The sequence below is a fragment of the Wasmannia auropunctata genome, unplaced genomic scaffold (assembly GCF_000956235.1).
Source record: "Wasmannia auropunctata unplaced genomic scaffold, wasmannia.A_1.0 LD335965.1, whole genome shotgun sequence".
In the NCBI taxonomy this organism is placed as follows: Eukaryota; Metazoa; Arthropoda; class Insecta; order Hymenoptera; family Formicidae; genus Wasmannia; species Wasmannia auropunctata.
Genome location: NW_012026925.1, coordinates 399,027 through 418,596, shown reverse-complemented (window position 1 = coordinate 418,596; position 19,570 = coordinate 399,027). Strand labels below are relative to the sequence as shown.

The window sequence follows — 19,570 nt, the reverse complement described above, 5'->3', positions numbered from 1 at the left end:
CTGCAAAAATACTCGCACGTTGTTTATAGCCGTTGTATAATATTTCGTTTTTCATTAATTTTTTTATTTTTTATTCAAGCTATTCGATTTGCTTGAAAAACCAGTTTCTACCGTTTTTATTCTTCTTTTTATGCCGTATATAGAATTATTTTTACTCCGAGCGTGAAAATAATTTGCGAAAACGAACTCGCGAAAACAGGAGCGACGTCGAGTTATAATCGCGTTCAATTAGCTTGGTGCGTGCGTAACAAAGAGTGCTAAAATTTTAACGATCGTCCAATAGCGCTGAAATAAATTTTAGCGCGCGCGCGCGATTAATCGTATAGTCAGATATCCGGAATTAGCTCGAGCGTCGCGTAGGATTACGTGTTTTGTTCGAGCCGGCTGAAGGGCTTTTCGTTTACAACCGGCGTAAATAATGATCGTAAAAGAAATGGCGTTCTCTAGCTGATTAAAAAAAAAAACGAACATCGCCGTACCTGTTCGACTTTCGCGAATACCCTCAGCAAGTTGAGGCCGGCTAGTTTCTTGATGTCTTCCTCCGTCCATGCAGGATCCTCCAGCAAGGTGGCCAATAGTTGCGGATACCTCGAGACATCTTCTAAACCCGTGGGAGTGCTGCAAAAGCGACAAATCTCGTGAGGATCAAACGATCTTCTTTTTTAACTTGGCCTTAGGTTCGAGATAACACTCAGAGAACGACGACAAGCTTGCTATGCTCGACGCGTTATACGTTCACGGAAAGAACGATTTTGTTGAAAGATCTAAAAATTTTGCTAAATACAGATCTGAAAATAATTTTTTATTAAATCATCAAAATAATTTGTTGAAATGTTAAAACTGATACTGCTAAAACGTTTTCAATATTTTAGCAATCATTTTGACTTTCGCACAAAATTATTTTGATTAATGAACAAAAATTATTTTCAGATCTGGATTCAGCAAAAGTGTTCTTTCTGTATTCATTTTGTAAAAGAGCACCGTAACAATAAATTGAAGATTGACTCGTTTGTTTTGAAAACGATGTGAATTATATTTTTAGCTAATCTGACAATGAGTTGATATATTTAGCGTCGTGAAACTGGTCTTTAATACTTATACTTCTGCCTCGGTACTGTCCTTGTAATTGACGTGTGTCCCACGCATTATTGCAGATACGCGGGCCTTTGTGAGATTCTTCACATTAGGAGCAGTCTGAGCAGTCTGATTATTGTTATGAATAAATATTGAACTTGAAGATAGAAAATATTTTTGCACAATTGACTAGTTGATTGTGAGTGCACATTAATTCAAGCACTATATAAGTTTAATCATAAAACTACAAAATCTTGTGTTTCTGTTTGAATAACATATTTTAGTGATTTTAGATTTTACAATATAGCGATATTCGATACCATAAATATAAATTAATTTTTATTCCCGTCAATATATAAATTAATTTTATTTCTGAACCAATATAAAGGATTAAAAACTATAATTTGAATGTTAAACCGAGGTAAATTTTGGAAGAATTATTGCGACTAGAAGCATGGGGGAAAGTTGCATAATATATTTTACTACGATATATTTACTATGCATTACAAGAACCGTGATAGGCACTTTGTGAAAGTTTCATGACTGCGGAACAAAAGCAGTTCCTTGGGCATTGTTTCTTGCGTCTCCTCCATAAAATTAACCTCCCGGGACTCACGCGCTTCTCAAAACAAGCGAGGCAATTATCCCGAGTGTTGTAAAAGTGGAACTCTCCGTAGGTTAAATACATATTTACGTCGAGCTCCAGATTTATTGCGGTGGCCCGGTATACCCCTTTCGACGAGATTAATCATAAGCGTTACGGAAACCAAATTACTTTTACCGGCGACGCCGTGTTTGTCTCTCTGAGTGCTTCTACGCGCGCGAAAATAGACGTAGTGAAAGAATAATTACAAATTTATCCCGTCGAAACCCGCTCCGATCCCGACGTGATCGATTCCCGCCACCTTTCGAATATGATTGATGTGTGCTGAAACAATACGAGGGCCTTAATCATTTCGTCCCGGTGACAGGGGCGCGCGTCACAAAATATTTTAATATAAAATATTTTAATATAAATGCATGCAGTACCCGTGGGAATAGAATGTGATTGGGGAATAGCGCGTTTATGAGATAATGCGCTTACGAAATTATGTCATGCATGCATAGATAAAATAAACAATTTTTTTTTTGTTATTGCTAGGACAACGAACCTCTTCAAATATTTGCGAGTGTTGGAGGAAAACATTAAAAAAATCATCATTAAAAAAATGGCAAGATGAATTGCAGGATGCTTATGCAATATTTGTGCGATGCACATTAATACATATTGAGATGCTTACCTCCCTCACTCGAGAAATATCGAATGCATTTATTTATTATCGTTTTAATTTTACATCTTTTTAAGAGAGCATGCACTCCGTAAAATTAAATTTACAGCAGAAAACGTGTCAAAATGACGTAAAACACGTGTGTAGTAATTATCTGTCTGTCACATGCAATATCGATACGATATGATTTACTCCCGGGGTGTAGCTTAGCACAGTTTCGCGTATAGCGTTGCAACATACCTATAACGTCTTTTATAGTAGCGGTGCTGTTGCATGTTATGAAGTAGGTATAAAAAGGGACCATCGCCACTCCGCCATTCTTAGCCTGTGAACAGATGCATTAATGTCACACACGCTGCGCGATCGTATTTCTTTCGATCTCTAAACGTATGACACGGAAATACATCAATGCAGTAAAGCCAGTAATGTACGTTATCCTACTAGTGAAATTACTGTTCGCGAGAGAATGGCCAGTTGTTAAAAATTTTAACGGCCACTCTTTAGAATCTCATGGACGAAAATTTGCTATGTAAAAGCCAATGTTTTATTAATTTAATCCGTTTATGCAGATTATTGTACAATACACTTAAAGATTCACACGAAATAATGTATAACTACATCAAAGAAATCGACGTTTCGAACGAGAAAATTAATATTTATAAAATAAAATAAAATTACTGTCACAATAAATATTATGAAAAGACTTTCTAATCAATATAATCAACATAAAATAACTTAAATAACACTGATCTCAAGTTGTTTTTCGCTGAAGCAACTGAACGCGGGAGCTATCAGGGAAACTGTTTCAAGGAACACGCAGTTGTCTATTTGATACCTATATCCTCGCTTAAACTGCATGGGCAATGTTAATTAGGGCAGCAGGACGACGGCGGTTAATAACACGTTACCGGACAAGCCATCCGGCTTAGATCGCTGTTACTCATCCTCTCGTTCTGCGGGTATAATTAAGGGAATATTGATCGCCCACGGAGAAAGAGAAGAGAACGAAGTTCGCGGGAGATGTTAGGTTGACTTCAAGAAATTGAGTAAAATTTCGATTAATTACTAAGTACTTAACCATCTTGTTTCTCGAGGATGGTTGTCAATACTTCATGCGTACTATCTTACAAGTTGAAAATGTGTTGCAAAAGAATCGATGAACGAAGCAATATGATTTTTCAAGAACGAAATATTAGGCATTAGAATACAAATTGTTAGGCGGTATTAAGGGCATTGGAATAGTTAGAGTTAAAAAACTTAGTTAATCTAAAAAGTTTTTCGCTCAGAGCTTTGTATTATCTAAGGGAACACCAAAGTGGTATTACAAAATATTAACGTTATCGGTATCGTTTGCTACTTATATCTTTCATAATTTTACACATTTATAGGTTAAATTTCTTTTTCTGGATAATAAAACTTTTGATTACAACGTCGTTATTAATTCTTTAATACGTAACTATTAAAACTTTCGAGTTTTACACGCGCAGCGTATAGAATCTCGTCCGTGGGATCCGATGACCCACATAAATAATGCCACAGAGCGTAAAACGAAGCATAAAATTTGCATCGCGTATCCCTCGCGATAAAGCCCGGAGTGCCCGGAGTGCCCGGAGTTAATCGGCAATAAGTTGAATTTAATTTCGTTAACTCCAGAGCTCCTTGAGCTCATCGTCGGTTCGTCAATCGTTAATCGACGGGTTACGCGGCACGAGAATGGGATGAAATTTTAATGAAGCGTCGCGCTTAAGTCCTTACTCGGCCAACTGTTACGCGATTAATGAAACGTCAATTATCGCGCCGCGCGCGTTTATGTCCCGCGCGAATTTAATGGGTGAAGGAAAAATTTCGGTGTGCGTACACCGCGGTACAATATAGCACGAGAGATTAGTTAATCCAATCGGCGACGTCGGTGGATGTGTGTGCGAGCAGAATTATCGACAATAACGCGGATTAAGCCTCGCGGAACTTCTAACGCACTCCCGCTATGATTTGGCGTGGCGCGTTGTTATACTGTCGAGCGTCGTTTTGACATATCTTCGTTCTCCCTCCCTTTGTGTCTCGCTCCTTCATCGATTACGAATAGTTTGAGATTATCTCGTTACGCGAACTGGAACAATTCGTGCGCGCGCTTGATGTTACTCGATGTTACTTTGCGTTTGATGGATCTCGGACGCGCGAGTTCTTGCATCGCCGCCGCCACCGCCGCCGATGATCCGCGGCGCGCGTTTTACAACTTCGCGGGGATTGCAGCAAACTACTCTCGTATCACGTTCGATTTGCCTCGCCTCACCTCGCCTCGTACGCTACGAATTTAATTTCGACGTTACGCATCTCACTTCCAGATATCAGATCTGTCGATAAAACTTGCGTTTAATCACCCGCGCGCTGCGTGCGCGCGCGCGCACATCTCTTCGTTTTGCTCTCGCATCATTTTTACTTTCTTTTTTTTTTTTACATGCACTCAAACGATCGCGTATACGTACGGAAAAGCTTGTTGTCGGCAGCTATTTTATTTTCGCGCGTATGTATGCTTCATTTCTTCTCTCGTACATTCGAATATTCTCTACCATATTTTTACTATTACCGTAAATTTTATTATACGTATATCTCTGCATGCACGCTGTTCACGGTAACGTTACTCCAATGTTATTTCCTCTCTAATTATTATAGTTTTGCATCGAAGATGTGATTAATTAGAATTATTTAAATAAATTTTTGACGAGGCTGTTTTTGCATCGCCGCCGCGCGTGGAATCGATAATGCCCCGTGACCACATTTACAGCGTAGCTGCGGATATTTTATTGCCCGCGCTGCTCCTCAAATATTACACGTATCGCAATTCCGGTGCCGGGCAGTTGTCGCTCACCAATACTAAACCACACGAAAACCGTGCTTCAGGGGCGGCCCGGGTTGGCCGGCGGTATGTATGTATGTATGTACGCCGACCTCGAAATCAAATAATCTCGGGTATGGTCGAACAAAGGCTCGTAGCCGCGGCTCGCTGCAGCCGGCAACTACTTTCATGTGCGCCGGTTTACATTTTCGCGAGTGCGCCCGCTTTGATTTTCTCTATCCGTCTCTTGTAAGCGCGCGTGGGCGAGAGGAGGGGGAGGGAGAGGGGCAGCGGAGAAATATCTCATTCGTTTTCTGTACGCGAACGCGCCCTCGTACTCCGCCAGTGTTTCCTAACTGACCGACACGCGCGTGGTAGCGATATATATATATATATATATATATATATATATATATAAAAGAAAGGGGGGGGAGAGACCTGAATAAATAAATAAAAAAAATCCGTTTGTACATATTGCAATGGACGTATCGTTTTTTTTTGTCCCTCTCGCGACAGCGCGTTTCGTTTGGCACGCTACCTGTTTGTCGTTACGGAAAGTGCGGAATATCAGCAGCGACAGAGTAATCGAACTGATCCGTTTACCGTTTCCACCCAACCCTACCCACCTCCCTTTTTTTAAAGCGCAATCCGATTGCATTCGGGTATATTCGTGTTTATGCGACGCCAGAGAACTCACCAGATTTCTGAGCACGTCGTCCGGCACGTTTCTGGTGGAATTGCACAGCGCCCTGGCAGCGCTGTGCGAGAAAATCACCGGCGCCCTCGTCGTCTGCAGGGCCGCCCTCATCGTTCTTGTCGAGACGTGCGAGAGATCGACCAGCATGCCCAGCCTGTTCAATTCCCTGACTACTGCCTGCGGAATAATCAAATGCGTTAGAATCATTTTTTTTGTCTCCGCAAAGTGTAATGTGAACTATTTTCTAAAACAGATTGACGAAAAGCTTAATTTCGAAAGAACTACGCTGATGAAATAATTTCTCTATGAAAAATAAATTGCAAATTAGGTAAAAAGTATTATGGGGATGAAAAATAGATAGATAAAATAAATAAAGAAGCTGCACAATGTTTTTAGGACTTTGCCTATACTTTCCATTCGTTACTGCCTTTCAGATATCTTCGGCACTCTAAAAATATACTTCAAAGTCCAGAAATCATTTTAGAATTTATATTCCAGAAATACGCTCTTCAAAGGAAAAATATAACTATAAAAAATAACGAAAGCAAAGTATTTGTAAATGTTCTTAATTGCGAGATAATAAAAATCGCGTGTGTAAAGTTAGCATTCCAATAATAAAATTCCATAGTTCTGATTAGAGTTCCCGCTTCATTTTGAAGAGACGAAGAGTTCTCTATAGTTTATAACAAGAGTTCTGCTCAACAACAATTTTTTAATTTAAATTTTGATAAGGAGTTTGCACCCCATTTTATAAATTTAAGTTAAAAATTGTTATTAAGTAGAATTATTGTTATAAACCATAGAGAACTCTTCGTCTCTCCAAAATAAAACTGGAACTCTAATCAGTACTATGGAATTTTAATGTTGAGATGCTAACTTCACAACGAAATTGTTGGATGGTACGATGGGTGCGTCTATTATGGCGCAAAAACACGGGGAAAGGATCGATCGGAAGGGGTGAGAGAAAAATATCATGGGAAACCGAAGGAAATGCCGGCTAGTTTCGGTTAGCGAACATTAGCCGGGAACGCAAGCAACCGCCCACTCCATCATGTGATAGCGGAGAAAAAGCTTCGATGTATTGGCGATTGGTCGAGACGCAGGCTCGGGCGTAGTATATTTGCGGCCCCTCCGCCGCCATAAATGTTAATCGCTTTTTCCTATCTTGGAAATGGAGTAAGTTTAATTCCGAGGAATCGTTTGCAAGTTCCAACGTTATAGATTGGCGCGTCAATTTTCGTTCAATTTTCCGGGTTTAGCTCGACCTATATCGCTTTTTTAATTAACGGGTCATTTAATTAACCTTTAAGACACGGGATCGCTAAAAATAATTAGCAAACAGAATTAAAAGAATTGCTTGCTATTCTGTGTCATTCTGCATCCATTTGCGATTTATATCCTTTGATCATCAATTTTAAAGATCGCGATTTTACTTGGATGTTCCTACATATTTTTCTACAAACGTCGCGGGTAATTTTCGAGAAATACAGTCCTGTCGACGCGGACGGAGAAGGAAACGGAGGGTGGTGGTCGGGGAAGGAACGAATCACAATGGTCTCGTTTTTCCGGCATTAAGGGTGAGGGCTCGCTTCTCTCGGCGCGCACGATTTCATGCGAACGATGCGAGATCTTGTGCGTCGATGGTGGAAAACGGCGCGCGTCTGTTTTTGCGAAGAGACCGACGTCGTTTTCGCGAGACAAACGATTACGCGCGCGAATGGAGAACGGCTTCTTATTAACAATATTAATAATCCGAGCGAAAAACAAGCGGAAAATGCGTCGCCCGTATGTAAAATACCGTGAAAACAAATGCAAATAAAATCACGAATAGGTATAGAATGGACAGGTAAACAGCTGGGAAGTTTTAGCGCGTAAAGCTACAGTATTAATATATATATATATATATATATATATATATATATATATACATAAATTAGGAGATATTATTCAAATGAACTTTCAGCATGTATAACTATAGCGCATATAAATTCTAATTTCCGGTGCTTCGCAATAATTTCCGTTCGCGAAATCTTTTGATCAATTTAGATTTAATCGCGAGATAAATTTTAATGGCGTCGCGTAATCGTAATCGCGTTAATGCCGCACTCGACACATCAATTCAAGCATTTCGATCGTTTCGCGAAAACCAAAAGGGAGGGGAAACCGGTTGCCACCGGTTATCTGTTATTCCGCGGCGAATGAAACGGCGAATTTTCGCGGTTGTAATCCGATGCCTGTTGCTGGGATATCGAGCGCGCGACGGGACTAGGCGAAACTAATCGTCACCATCCAAAAGCCGCAATAAAATCAAGTCTATGTTGCAACCGTGACAAATACAACGCCGCGAGCTATCGCCATAATTTTACGGTACATCACCAGCGCGGCGCGCGGCGTCGCGTTAACGGTGATTCGAGGTGCGTGCGTGCGTGCGTGCGTGCGTGTACTCGTGCATCTGGTGGAACGAAAAATATAGGTCGTTCAAGGGAAATAAACGGGTCGAAGGAACAAGAGAGTAAAGGACAAAAATGTTTCCGTCGAATCGCGCGTTCGTTTTTTCGTGGCACACGCACGGCAGCCGAACTCTCTTCACGGCCGGGACGCGCCCGTCGTCCGTCGCCGGAAATGCATGCCGGTATTTACAGCGGCGTGACGTTATGGAAGGTTGAACTGTACGAGCAGGAGATACACGAGCACGCGCGGGGAATTTTTCAGATAATTTCGTTTCTCTTTCCGAACGAGCCGTGACGTCGCGACGTTTATACTCGAAACGACGCACACGCACAAATTTGCAGTTTCGAAACGCCGTGTATTGCCGGATGTACGCAGGCGGGCGGATGGTTCGGCGAGACTTAGATTTCGAGGTAATGAGTTACTCATTTATTCCGTTCAATTATCAATATTTCAAGTTGCCCGCTGTGCGCGCCTAGCTGTGCTAAAAGCTCGTCCCCCCTTCCTTTCGTTTATATTTCGTGACCCTCGTGCGTAACGCGAGAGCGTCGAGAGGGAGAGAGATCTCTCTTCTTTGAACGTACAACCAAAAAAAACTAACGTATACGAAGTGGATTATTGGTATCCCTGATAAAAATATTTCGGTATATCGCGCAGATCGGAGAGAGAGGGCGATATTACTTCCGGGACTTGTAGATTATCGGAATTTCGTGGCGAAATGTTCGAATCGGTGCCAGGCTAGCGCCAGCAATAACACTTTTGTACCGCCCGTGTTTCAATATAGCCAGCGGTGTGCTGCGACAATCGAGACACGCCAGGCAACGCGACTTTTCGTTTGCGTAGCAAACAAAATAGAAACACGGTTGATATCGCGCGTACCAGGAAATCCTTTTTTCCGAGTAATTTATTGTTACCGTGGCTCAGCCATATTTACCGTTTTTCGATAGTCAGTTACAATGAATATCTGCTGAAATAACGTGGAATTGGCGATATCCATTAATTAAGTTTTCCGTCTTCGATTTCCAGTAAAAAAATTTAAAAAATTCATCGCAATATATGTATAGGTATATGGATAATGCAGTGAAATACGTGTTACTATAAATATAGGGAATGCAGGAATATCTATATACATCGTTCATAATGAACGAAAATGATTAAAACTTTGGACCGTGATATTTGGAAGAGCGTCGCACTGTAACGGCGACAGCTAATTATTTCAGACTTTTAATTGCCGAAAATTTTCAGAGATGGAATATCTGTTTAGCGCTTCGTGAGGACGATGACATACTGCGGGGCACTTAGCGTTGCGCATAGAATTTTTCTTCGGAAGACCTGTCATTTATTAATGCGAGATTTAGCCGTTGCAAAGGATGCGGAGAATAACGGAGGTGATTTGTTTGATTTACGTTCTCACGCCCCGTCTTCCCCGTCCGTTTACCTCCTCCTTACTTCTTCTCCCATTCGCTGTAACCTAAGTTTTTTCCATTCTATTTTTCGTCTTTTAATCTTCCACAAGATTATGAATTTTGACAAAAAAAGAAAAACTTAATCGGCGCGAAACTATCTGACGAAGGATTCGCGTCTTTCGGGGTTTTTTCGGACGGGATTCGCGCGCGCGACGCTATATAGAATGGCAGAAATCCGCCCCGTTGAGATCACCGAACCTATATGCGTTAACGCTCGAAATCCCCCGACGAATTCTACGCGCGCGAAAGTGGGTCGGGATATAATTTTATGAACGCGGCGGAGCGGACGGGGGCGCGAGGCGCGCGGGAGTGATAAACGGAATGTAGGTCGGACGCGATCAGTCGCGCGTTCGTTGACGATCATTTCCCCGGTTACGTCGTGGAAAAATAATTCGAGCTCCATCGTGATCGCGAAGCCACGATCTAAATCCCGCTACGAAAATTGGGGACGTCCCTGATGTAATGTGCCGTCGCGTGACGTCTCGTTTATTTAGATATTCCAGAAAGGGGTAAACCGTTGGGAAATTTTAACGTACAAGCGCGCGCGCGCGCGCGAAGTGTTAATAGAAATTAGCGGGGTATTATCTTATCGGCGTATTTATGCATTTTATTCGCTAATTATAGACGATTTAAACGCCGAATTTGTTCCATTTGAATAACATATTTGCATGCAAATATATTGATATAGAAATATAACTTTCATTTACTCCGAACGCGTTACTCGTGCCTCAACAACAACGCGGAATACTCTCTCTGATCCCGTGCGCTATTATCATTTATTTAAGGAACATTTTCTATTTCCGTAAAAAAAAAAGCTGAAAATGCTTAATGCAATATTCGCGTTATATAACGTTACGCGCGCGCGAAGCTCATAGCGAAATTATAATCTAAACTGTCGCGCGGTCGTTTCGCGGGAATAATGCCGGGGGACGCGTCTTGGCCGGAAGTCTGCAGTATTATTTTTCTGCAGAATGTCGCGCGGCCCCGGCGTCCGCGGCCATAAAACGGAAACTCTTTCGGAAGCGTGTATGTACACGCGGCGGGCATTTTTTTGCGAACGCGATATTTCCCTGTTCACTGAAAAAGGTAAATCCGCAGTGGAGCGTGTACAATGTAAATGTTGACTCACTTTCCCAAATTCGCTGAGGCCCGGCGTGGAGTCCTGAGTGTTGTTCGTCTCGCCAACAGAACAGACTGCCCTGCCAAGAAAATGTCTGTTAGAACGTCGGTTTGCGGCTCCCGTCGCGAAAATCCGGCGGTCGCGTTGCGTGCTCGCTGCGCTTGCTTTCTCTCCCCGCGGACGGAGAGTTTCGGACGAGAGTTTGGGGCGAATAATATTTTCTGAAGTAGGCATTATGTTATAGAGTTTCTCGATTCATACGTATTTACCGCGCGCGCATATATTTATTATGATCCGATTTTTAACGAGAGATAAAAAGAATTTCCGATAACACGGCAAATTGTCCATCATGAAAGCGTATACGTCGTTAATCAAAAAATAAATCACTTTATATGTACTCTATTTCGTTATGTCTAAAAAATACGTATTTATTTGTCTGATATTACATAGAATATTGAGTGTTAATAATAAGTTTTTTTTTTTTCAATAAAATCCGCATTTGTCCGAAATCCATAGGATGACAATCTCCAGCTTTAATATCTACAATTTTTTTGTGACAATAATTCACAATTTAACTTTGCGTGACAGAATTTATCTTTATCACAAGTTATATTGACATTGAGAAACGTTAACTTATATCTATAGATTTTTATATTCTTAGATTTGATCAGTAAATAACTTAGATACGCACTATGAGAACAGATTCAGACTACTTTCTGTCTGTACCCGAATAGACACATTCGAGAAGCGTTGGGTCAAGTGATTTAGGTCAAATGTACACAAACTCCGCTTTAGGGGTTGCGCACTTCGTTATCATACACGTTGCCTTTAGAATCGTTAAAGCAATTCGAAGCTCATTCGAGTTCCGTGCAACTTTTCGGAAGTTAACGTGTGTGTTTCCATTTATCTATTTATTACGACTAATTCTTGCTGATTATTAGATAGAAATTAATTGATGACTAAAAGTTTCGAAGTCTCTAAGTATAAAAACTGTAATATATCTCAAGATCGATTTTTTAATTTGTCTTGATAAGTGTTAGCAAATATAACTTTAACTATTTGTTAAACTGAATATCATTTGCAATTAATTGAGAGAAAATGTGAAATCTCGTTATATACATATATAATACTTATATTTACACTTTTAGTGCTTAATAACTTTTATAATCAAACATTTGCCAATAATTATCAATAATTTTAATTTTTGTTAAGAAATATACAATTTTGTTAAGAAATATATTTTGAAATTCGCCAGAGGAGCTGTTACGACCTGCTTTAACGACGAATGAGTGTATTAGTTTGGGTTATTTCTATCTGCTGTCGAATAGTGGAATACACGGGAGATATCGAGAAAATAAAAGTGGGAAGGTTAAAAAACAAGTAGTACGAAGGCGCGAATGGCATCGAGAATCCGATAATTCTTCACGGTCAATTCTCGCTTCCAGACGTGGAAAACGCCAGAGATGATTCGGCATCGTCATCTAGAACTGTAGAAAATTCAATCGGGTCGACAATCTCGCGTCCCCAGGGAGGAGAGGGAGGACACGCGATGGAGACGAAGAGAGACGAGAGAGAGAGAGAGAGAGAGAGAGAGAGAGAGAGAGAGAGAGAGAGAAAGAGAGAATAGGGTCAGAGGCTGACATTAAGCCCCGGGCACACGTCCGAAAGCAATTCGGATATTGTCCCAATAAAAGCACGCTTTTCCTCATGGATGCCGGAAATCTCAGGCCGCAGAGATGAAACCGCATTTTTACGTCGAGTTTTCTTCAGATGTTCTCTATGTGATAGGCTTTTCTCATAGACGTGCACTTTTTTGAATGTCCCAAATCGTCTGTTCTTTTGTAACTTACGTAACTATTATTATCTCCCGTTAAAAATTGCACGTTTTGTGCTCGCTGTATTTTTTTTCATTACATGGCGTTATTTGTTATAAAGACACATATTTGAATTTCTTTTAAAAATTACTTGGATTTAATTAAATAATTCTTAAAACGAAGCATTAATTTCAGAAAATCTGATTATTAAAATTTAATAAAATTGTAATAATAATTTATATTTAATAACAACAATAATAATAGTGATTTAAATTTAATTTAACTCTAGGATCGACGTGACTGAAAAAGTACAAACTGTCTTAATTTTAAACGTATCATTACGATTTTTATTTTTCGAATTTTCGCTTAATATGAAACTTTATGATGTATTTTATTATATAGAAATTTCTAAAATCTGTATTGTTATACATTTGAGTTCCACATTTATTTGTGAAATGAAATACTTTATCCCTTTTCTTCCTCGATTTCGACGGAACTCGATTTGATATCGAGGAAAGATTACCTCCCGTGTCGTGTGTGTCTCGTAAGACGTATGTAAGACGACGTCGACGTAATTTTCGGGGGGTCAGAAGAGAAAAATATGTACCATCCGAAAGAAGATTTGCACGTCGAGGGAGGTGCCCGACGTGACTCCCGATTCTTATTTACTGCAGTAAGCGTCACGGCGTCGAGGGAGACATAAAGCAGGCGAGCGTCGGAAAGAGCACGGCGAACCAGGTCGGTGCCCATTGTCGTATAATACTTCGACCTTAAAGCGGCGTTAGAGTTAGTAACATTGGCGGTCACCGTCGTAATTTACATCCCGAAAGCTACCGAGGCATCTAGCGTCGCTCTGCTCGAGACGTAAATCCTATTTCGCGTGGCAGGGAACACCGAGTGAGATTATTACGGTTCGAGCATGATTCCTCGCGCTCATAAAAGATACAGTCGGGGCGAAAATGTACGCGCGGTCGTTGACAATCTCCGAAAATTTGGCTGATATAAAAGAAATAAATCGCGGACGACGGAAGATGTAACGATCAATGTGAAAATAAAATTGCGATCGAGGAAACACGTATATATACTGCACACTTTCGTCTATACATTCTCGGCGTCATCCTCGACAACTGCGGCGCCGTAATTTAATGATCGTTCTCGAGCGTTCGCGAGGAGAAAAAAAAACAACATAGAATGTCCCAAACTTTAGTTTCCGGATTATGAATATTATTATGCTAAAAAGGGAGGGGAAAAAAATGGAGAAAGCTTTGCGAGAAGTTTGAGAGAATAGAAAAGTCGGGCGATAATTTTTCGTTGGTTAGCGCGAATAAAATTTTCTTTCGACGAGGAAGATCTGTAAATGACCGCGGCCCCGTGGTAATTAAACGACTGCGGAGCAGTCGCGGCGGGAGTCGAATGTCGCTGTTCCGGGGCGCGTGTAGTTCTGTTTTATGGCCGGCGTAACTTGCAGCTCGCAAATAATGCAACTGTTGGATTTTCCCGCGAAAACGCAACTTGTCGCGGCTCATGTGACCCGGATCGAACGGACGCATAAAAGCAGGGACTTTATTTACAACTCCGCACGGCACGCGGGGGCATCGCAAGGGATGCATAAACCTCAGGTTAAAGATCGATGTTCGGGGCGGAAGAGGAAAAGCGTTTTCTGTTCCCGTGTTTCTGTTCCATTGTTCGTCTTGCAGTCCCCCTCGCGAGAAGCGAGCGAATAATAATAAACTAATATATATGTAGAATAAAAATAAAAGTACTGAAACATAAAATGAAAATAATAAACGCTTTATAACTTTATATTTTTTTAATTCCTTTGGTTAAGTTATATTTGCAAAGGTTGAATAAATTTTTTTAAATTGTTTGCTTTATACTCGTGTCATCGAGATCATAAGAAAATATACGGGAGATTGTTTTTATATTTAAAAATTGTTGTAAATATGCAATAAATTCGTTGCAGTATACATATAAAGTAAAGATCAGAGCGTATTGCTTTAAATTTTTATGAAGTACTGAGCTCGATTTACGAAATGTATTCTTATTGATGAATAAATGATGCTGTAGATCGAGACGAACAATGTCAGACAAAGTCGGGCGAAATTGGAAAATGAAGTCAGAACAATTTCAAGAAATGTCTTTACAGTAACTGATTAAGGAGACTAAATTGTGAAAGTTGACTTCTGGATTCCGAGGTCTTTCTGATAAGAGCCGTGCTATTCTCCTCCCTTTCTCTCCGCGAAACACCAGAAGCTCTTCCCTCGCCGTAAAGTTTCTTTTTCAGACGCGCCGGAAAATAAGCGGCGGCTTTGCGGGGGTGCTTTCGAAATTACCGAAAAGAACTTCCGGGCGTCCAGATTTCAGGTTATTTCGGCTCTCGGTTAAGCCGATCAACCGTGGAATTGGTTTGCCTCTAAGAGTGGATCGTGATACGAAGCACAACGAGTCTCGAGTAAAAAATAAAACGAAACCTCCGGATGTTCGATGAACGAGCGGCTTGTACACGGAGGAGAAACTTCTTGCGCGCGAGGTGAAGAGGAGGCGCGACAAGTACGAGATGCCGAGAGGAAACGAAACACCCCGCAGAATCTTGATCTCATGAATGAGAGGATTCAATCTTCTAACTTTAATGAATCGCGCATCGGCGCGTGGAACAGTAAAGCGTCGAAAATTAAAGTTAAAGTGCATTATGTAGCGAATCAATATTTCAGTCGCGGCGAATCAAAATGCGATCGAAGCGCCGTTTTTAATTAAATCGACGTATAGAGCGGTTAAATTCTGTCTGTAATGTAATTACATTTAAAATGAGATTGCCTCAGAATAATGTATCGTGTATATAAGATTATTACTTTAATTTCAAATCAATCAATGTCAATTCTTATATAAAATGCCGTAATCCGTTATCAAATAACGTAATTCGTGCATAATTTGAAAAATCGTCAGAATAAATTAGCTCTTGCTATCGCACGTATCTCATCTCTACTCGTGATTTCATCTCACATTTGCTCTTTATTAACTCGTTAATTCTTTTTGTCGCGTGATCGGTTCATTACGAGGTCTGATATTCCACTTATTGAGAGCAGAGCTTTGGATCGCAATCAATTAATTATTCCCGGGAACAGGCTCTTATACGTTACGCCGCTCTCTCGTATAATTTATACTCACCAGGAGGTGTCGCACGCATGTGTCAGAGTAAGATATCGCGCTCCCAGACCGTAAAACGTCCTGAGGACACCCAAGGAATTCCCCAAGGAATGACCACCTTCCACTCCGATTAGACTTGCGATCTTACCTTCTCTATGCGCCTCGATGAGACCTGCACACACACACATACAGCGCGTGATTTAATTTAAAAAAAATTTCACTCTCTCGGGGTGTCGGTCTCTTTATCTTTTACGTTCCACGGCGATGTAGAAAGTTCATCGCGCTTTTAGTGATTTAACATCGTGAACGCGAAACTAAAAACTGGCGGTAGTGCGCTATCCGCGATGAACTTGCCGAACTGAGAATATTTAAACCTCGGGAAACACCCCGTAGTACACGAGTTATTCGAGGCTCATCCTCCCGCGGAACTTCGAATCATCTTCGGTGAACTTTGCTCTCGGCCGAATTACAGCTTCTTCCGTGAATCAGCGAAGTTTCGTCCCGTTTTTTCGTCGCGCCCGCCCCCGCGTCGCGTCGGCGCGAGTCTTATAATTCTTCCTTTTTTTCCCCGCCCCTCCCTCTCTTTTTCCGGGCGAGATTAAAGTGACACTTTATGAGATTAAGCGGGGCCCCGGGATCGTGGAATTATGGGTGTTCATAGATTATTTACGACCTTCGTCGGGTGAAGAGATCGGACGGAATCTCGGAAAAGTCGGTCGCGCGCGCTTTAGGCGCGGGTCGGGAAATGAATGAAAAAGATCGGTAAAAATCGGCTTTCAGATCCGCTTGCGGAAGTGCTTTCAGGAGTGCTGTCGATCGCCTCATTGAAACTTTCAGACTGCAACGAGACGGCGCGCGCCGGGATATTAAAGCCCCCGCTGATTTATCGTACTTTATATCGAATATGTCGATTCGCGCGAGTTATTTATTTAACTGCATATCCTGGATTTAAAGGGTCCGCTTTACCGCGATATTAAAGGTATACGCATGGGTATACCTATCTCAGGATTAATGACGGATTCGTCAGACACATAAACTTTTACCCATCCTGTTGCTTTCCATTCGTTCATCAATAAAAGTTCTTACACCGCGTTTCTTTTTTATCGCCATACCCCACGTCATTTACGAGGTTTTGTTTATTCATTTGGGCAGGCGTTATTAGTAGATTATTATTAATGCCGGCCAATATAATTAAAATCTAATGCAATTTGTTAACCGTGATGGTTGCAAATTTTTATACGAAATAAATCCGTGCGCACGCGCGAGGATATGGGATTATAATTAAAAAACATTGAATAATTACAAAGAAAAACTAGATATAATAAATTAATATTAACCTGAAGTTTTTACGCGCTCGCTTGATTCAACCTTTTATCATGCCATACCACGATAAGCTAAAGCGTTTTATAGCATTTAATAGGATTTAATACCTTTTATCTTGATACAAGAAAGCCGCATACTCTCTTTAGAGAAACGCGCCACTGATCTCGAAAATTAAAAAGCTGTAATCTTCTCTTGTAACTGTTCTCTGCCTTCCTGCTTTGAACGAAGTTCGCTCGGAAGCAGCTTGCTTTTTTCCAAAAAATAAAACGTATCTAAATGAATATGTCCCCTGCCTTAATAAGTTCCCTGTTTTTCATTATTAATCGATATATTGATTTCATATAGTAAGCTTGTTATCACACAATGTAACATCTATTATAATTGTAAGATTCATCTGCAGAGATCCAAGGAATACAATCTAATATCTAAGAACAATTTCACGAATTGCACGATGATTGCAAGATGTTAAATATAATCTAACGAAAAAAAATTAATTTAAGATTAAATTAAAACAGTTACTGTAGATAATTAAGTTACGTTATCAACAATTTTATTTTTCGATTCTACTAATCGTAAATATACGATCAGTTTCACTCTATAAAGTGCTGCGAGGTATCCTGGTATTAATTAATAGCGTTCCCTTGTTCTCGGTTCGTCAAATTCAACGACTGGATATATTGTGATGATATATCGTCGAAATCGCGGGTTTTTTTGTCTGTTCGGGACGCTGCTGTGGGACAGGTCTCGCGTGCACGAGCCGCTGGCTTTTCCACCTTTTACCTTCTTCATACCGCGACCTCGTTTCCACTTCCCACTTGGCGAAGTTTCTCGAGCTTATGAAAATGGCTGACAGCTTTCCGGACCGGGTTACTCGCGGTAAGTTCCATTGCGAGACTTTCGTTGCGAGAGAGGCCGCGTGTGCCAGTACTATTTCTTCTCCGCTCGCTCTTCATATCCCGTTTTCATATTTCAGCGACGTGCGTAACTTGATTTTCGCATATAGGTATATACGTGTCCAATCAACTGTCCATTTGCATAAGCGTTTTCATTCGATTCGGAAGGAATCAAGTTTTTCATTATCGGAAGATTAAATGCAGCGTCATGATCGGGAAAATTGTTCAACTCTTAACACGAGATATTTTTGATGACTAAAATTTCAACTAAAGTCATATTAAAATGAGAGACCTCGTAACAAAAAATCGGAGCAGTCGTGCTAAAATCCGTCTGAAGTAAATTGCCCGTCTTTCATTGCACGATCATGAATTATTTGTTCGTCACTGTTCGTGACTATTTAACTTTTAATCGTTTTTCGGTTGTTTATGCGGCATTTGCAGAAGCTCCCGTAAAATGTTATATTCTTATCTCTTTCTCGCGCGACCTCGATTCGATTTCAACGAGCTTATGAAAATGGCAGTCGGGTTCCCGAAGTGAGTTACTTGTCGCAAAAACTTTCACAAGCTTTCGCGTATATCCTTTTCCCGCCATCCTCTCCCGCTTGGCATTTTCTTTTCTTTCAGGCTGTGCGCGCAGTTTGTTCTTTATTCTAGTGCCAGTGTTGCCCCGGCATATTTTCCCTATTTTCCCCCCCTCCCTCCTCCCCTAGGATATATTCCGCGAAAGTAGCTACTGCATATCGATGAAATTTATTCTCCATTAGTCGATTTCACCAACATTCCGCAAATTCTCGTTAACAGGCGATAGATTGACCCATCAATTTTTACCGGCAAATGAGTTTTCGTTAAAAATAGTGGTGGTTCAACCAGTCATCAACGCTAATGGACGTTCGCGAAACAAAAAGATTTGCATTCAACATTTCGTAATCTTTTTATCTCCTACTGTATTGAGATGAACTTTTGACACATATCCAATGGTTTGTAACAAGGTTTCGAAATGCTGTGCGGTGTTACAGCTTTAAACTACTTTTTTTCCTCTCTAAATTTGTAATAAAATATTTCAAATGCGTGTGCAATGTACGTGACGATAATTGATTATCATTTAGCAATAGCCATAACTGCAGGGTGTGTACTACCGGGAAAAACCGGGAAAACCTGGAATTCTCAGAGAATTTCATTTTTACCCTTGACAACTCATGGAATTTTACTGATACTCAGGGAAATTTTTTAAATTTACTTTTAAATTTAATTTTATCCCTTTAGAAAGTAAACGTGGCCGCATATCAAAGGCCCCTGATATTGAAAGTTAATTTATTTTAAAATTGACATATACTATATAAAGACTCTTTAATCTAAAAAACGATAATCCGGAAATAATAAATCAGGCATTAAGAGTCTAATAACGCAGAACTTGGTGCGTGAAACAATTTAATCTTCACATATGTAGTTACATCTCCATACAAAATCTTTCGTTACGTTCGAAAAATTTT

The 19,570-nt window shown here is 40.6% G+C and overlaps 1 protein-coding gene across 1 annotated transcript in view; it reads right to left on the bottom strand.

Annotated features, from left to right (window-relative positions):
- The window catches only part of LOC105455002 (dipeptidase 1-like), a gene marked incomplete at its 5' end in the record, with an annotated part of 109,528 nt that overhangs the window by 7,065 nt on the left and 82,893 nt on the right, over nucleotides 1-19,570 (bottom strand). The window contains 6 exons of the mRNA XM_011698019.1: nucleotides 480-618; nucleotides 1,927-2,002; nucleotides 2,583-2,667; nucleotides 5,873-6,049; nucleotides 10,916-10,985; nucleotides 15,886-16,036. Coding sequence (XP_011696321.1) covers nucleotides 480-618; nucleotides 1,927-2,002; nucleotides 2,583-2,667; nucleotides 5,873-6,049; nucleotides 10,916-10,985; nucleotides 15,886-16,036 — 698 coding nt within the window. The remainder of the gene's footprint in view (nucleotides 1-479; nucleotides 619-1,926; nucleotides 2,003-2,582; nucleotides 2,668-5,872; nucleotides 6,050-10,915; nucleotides 10,986-15,885; nucleotides 16,037-19,570) is intronic.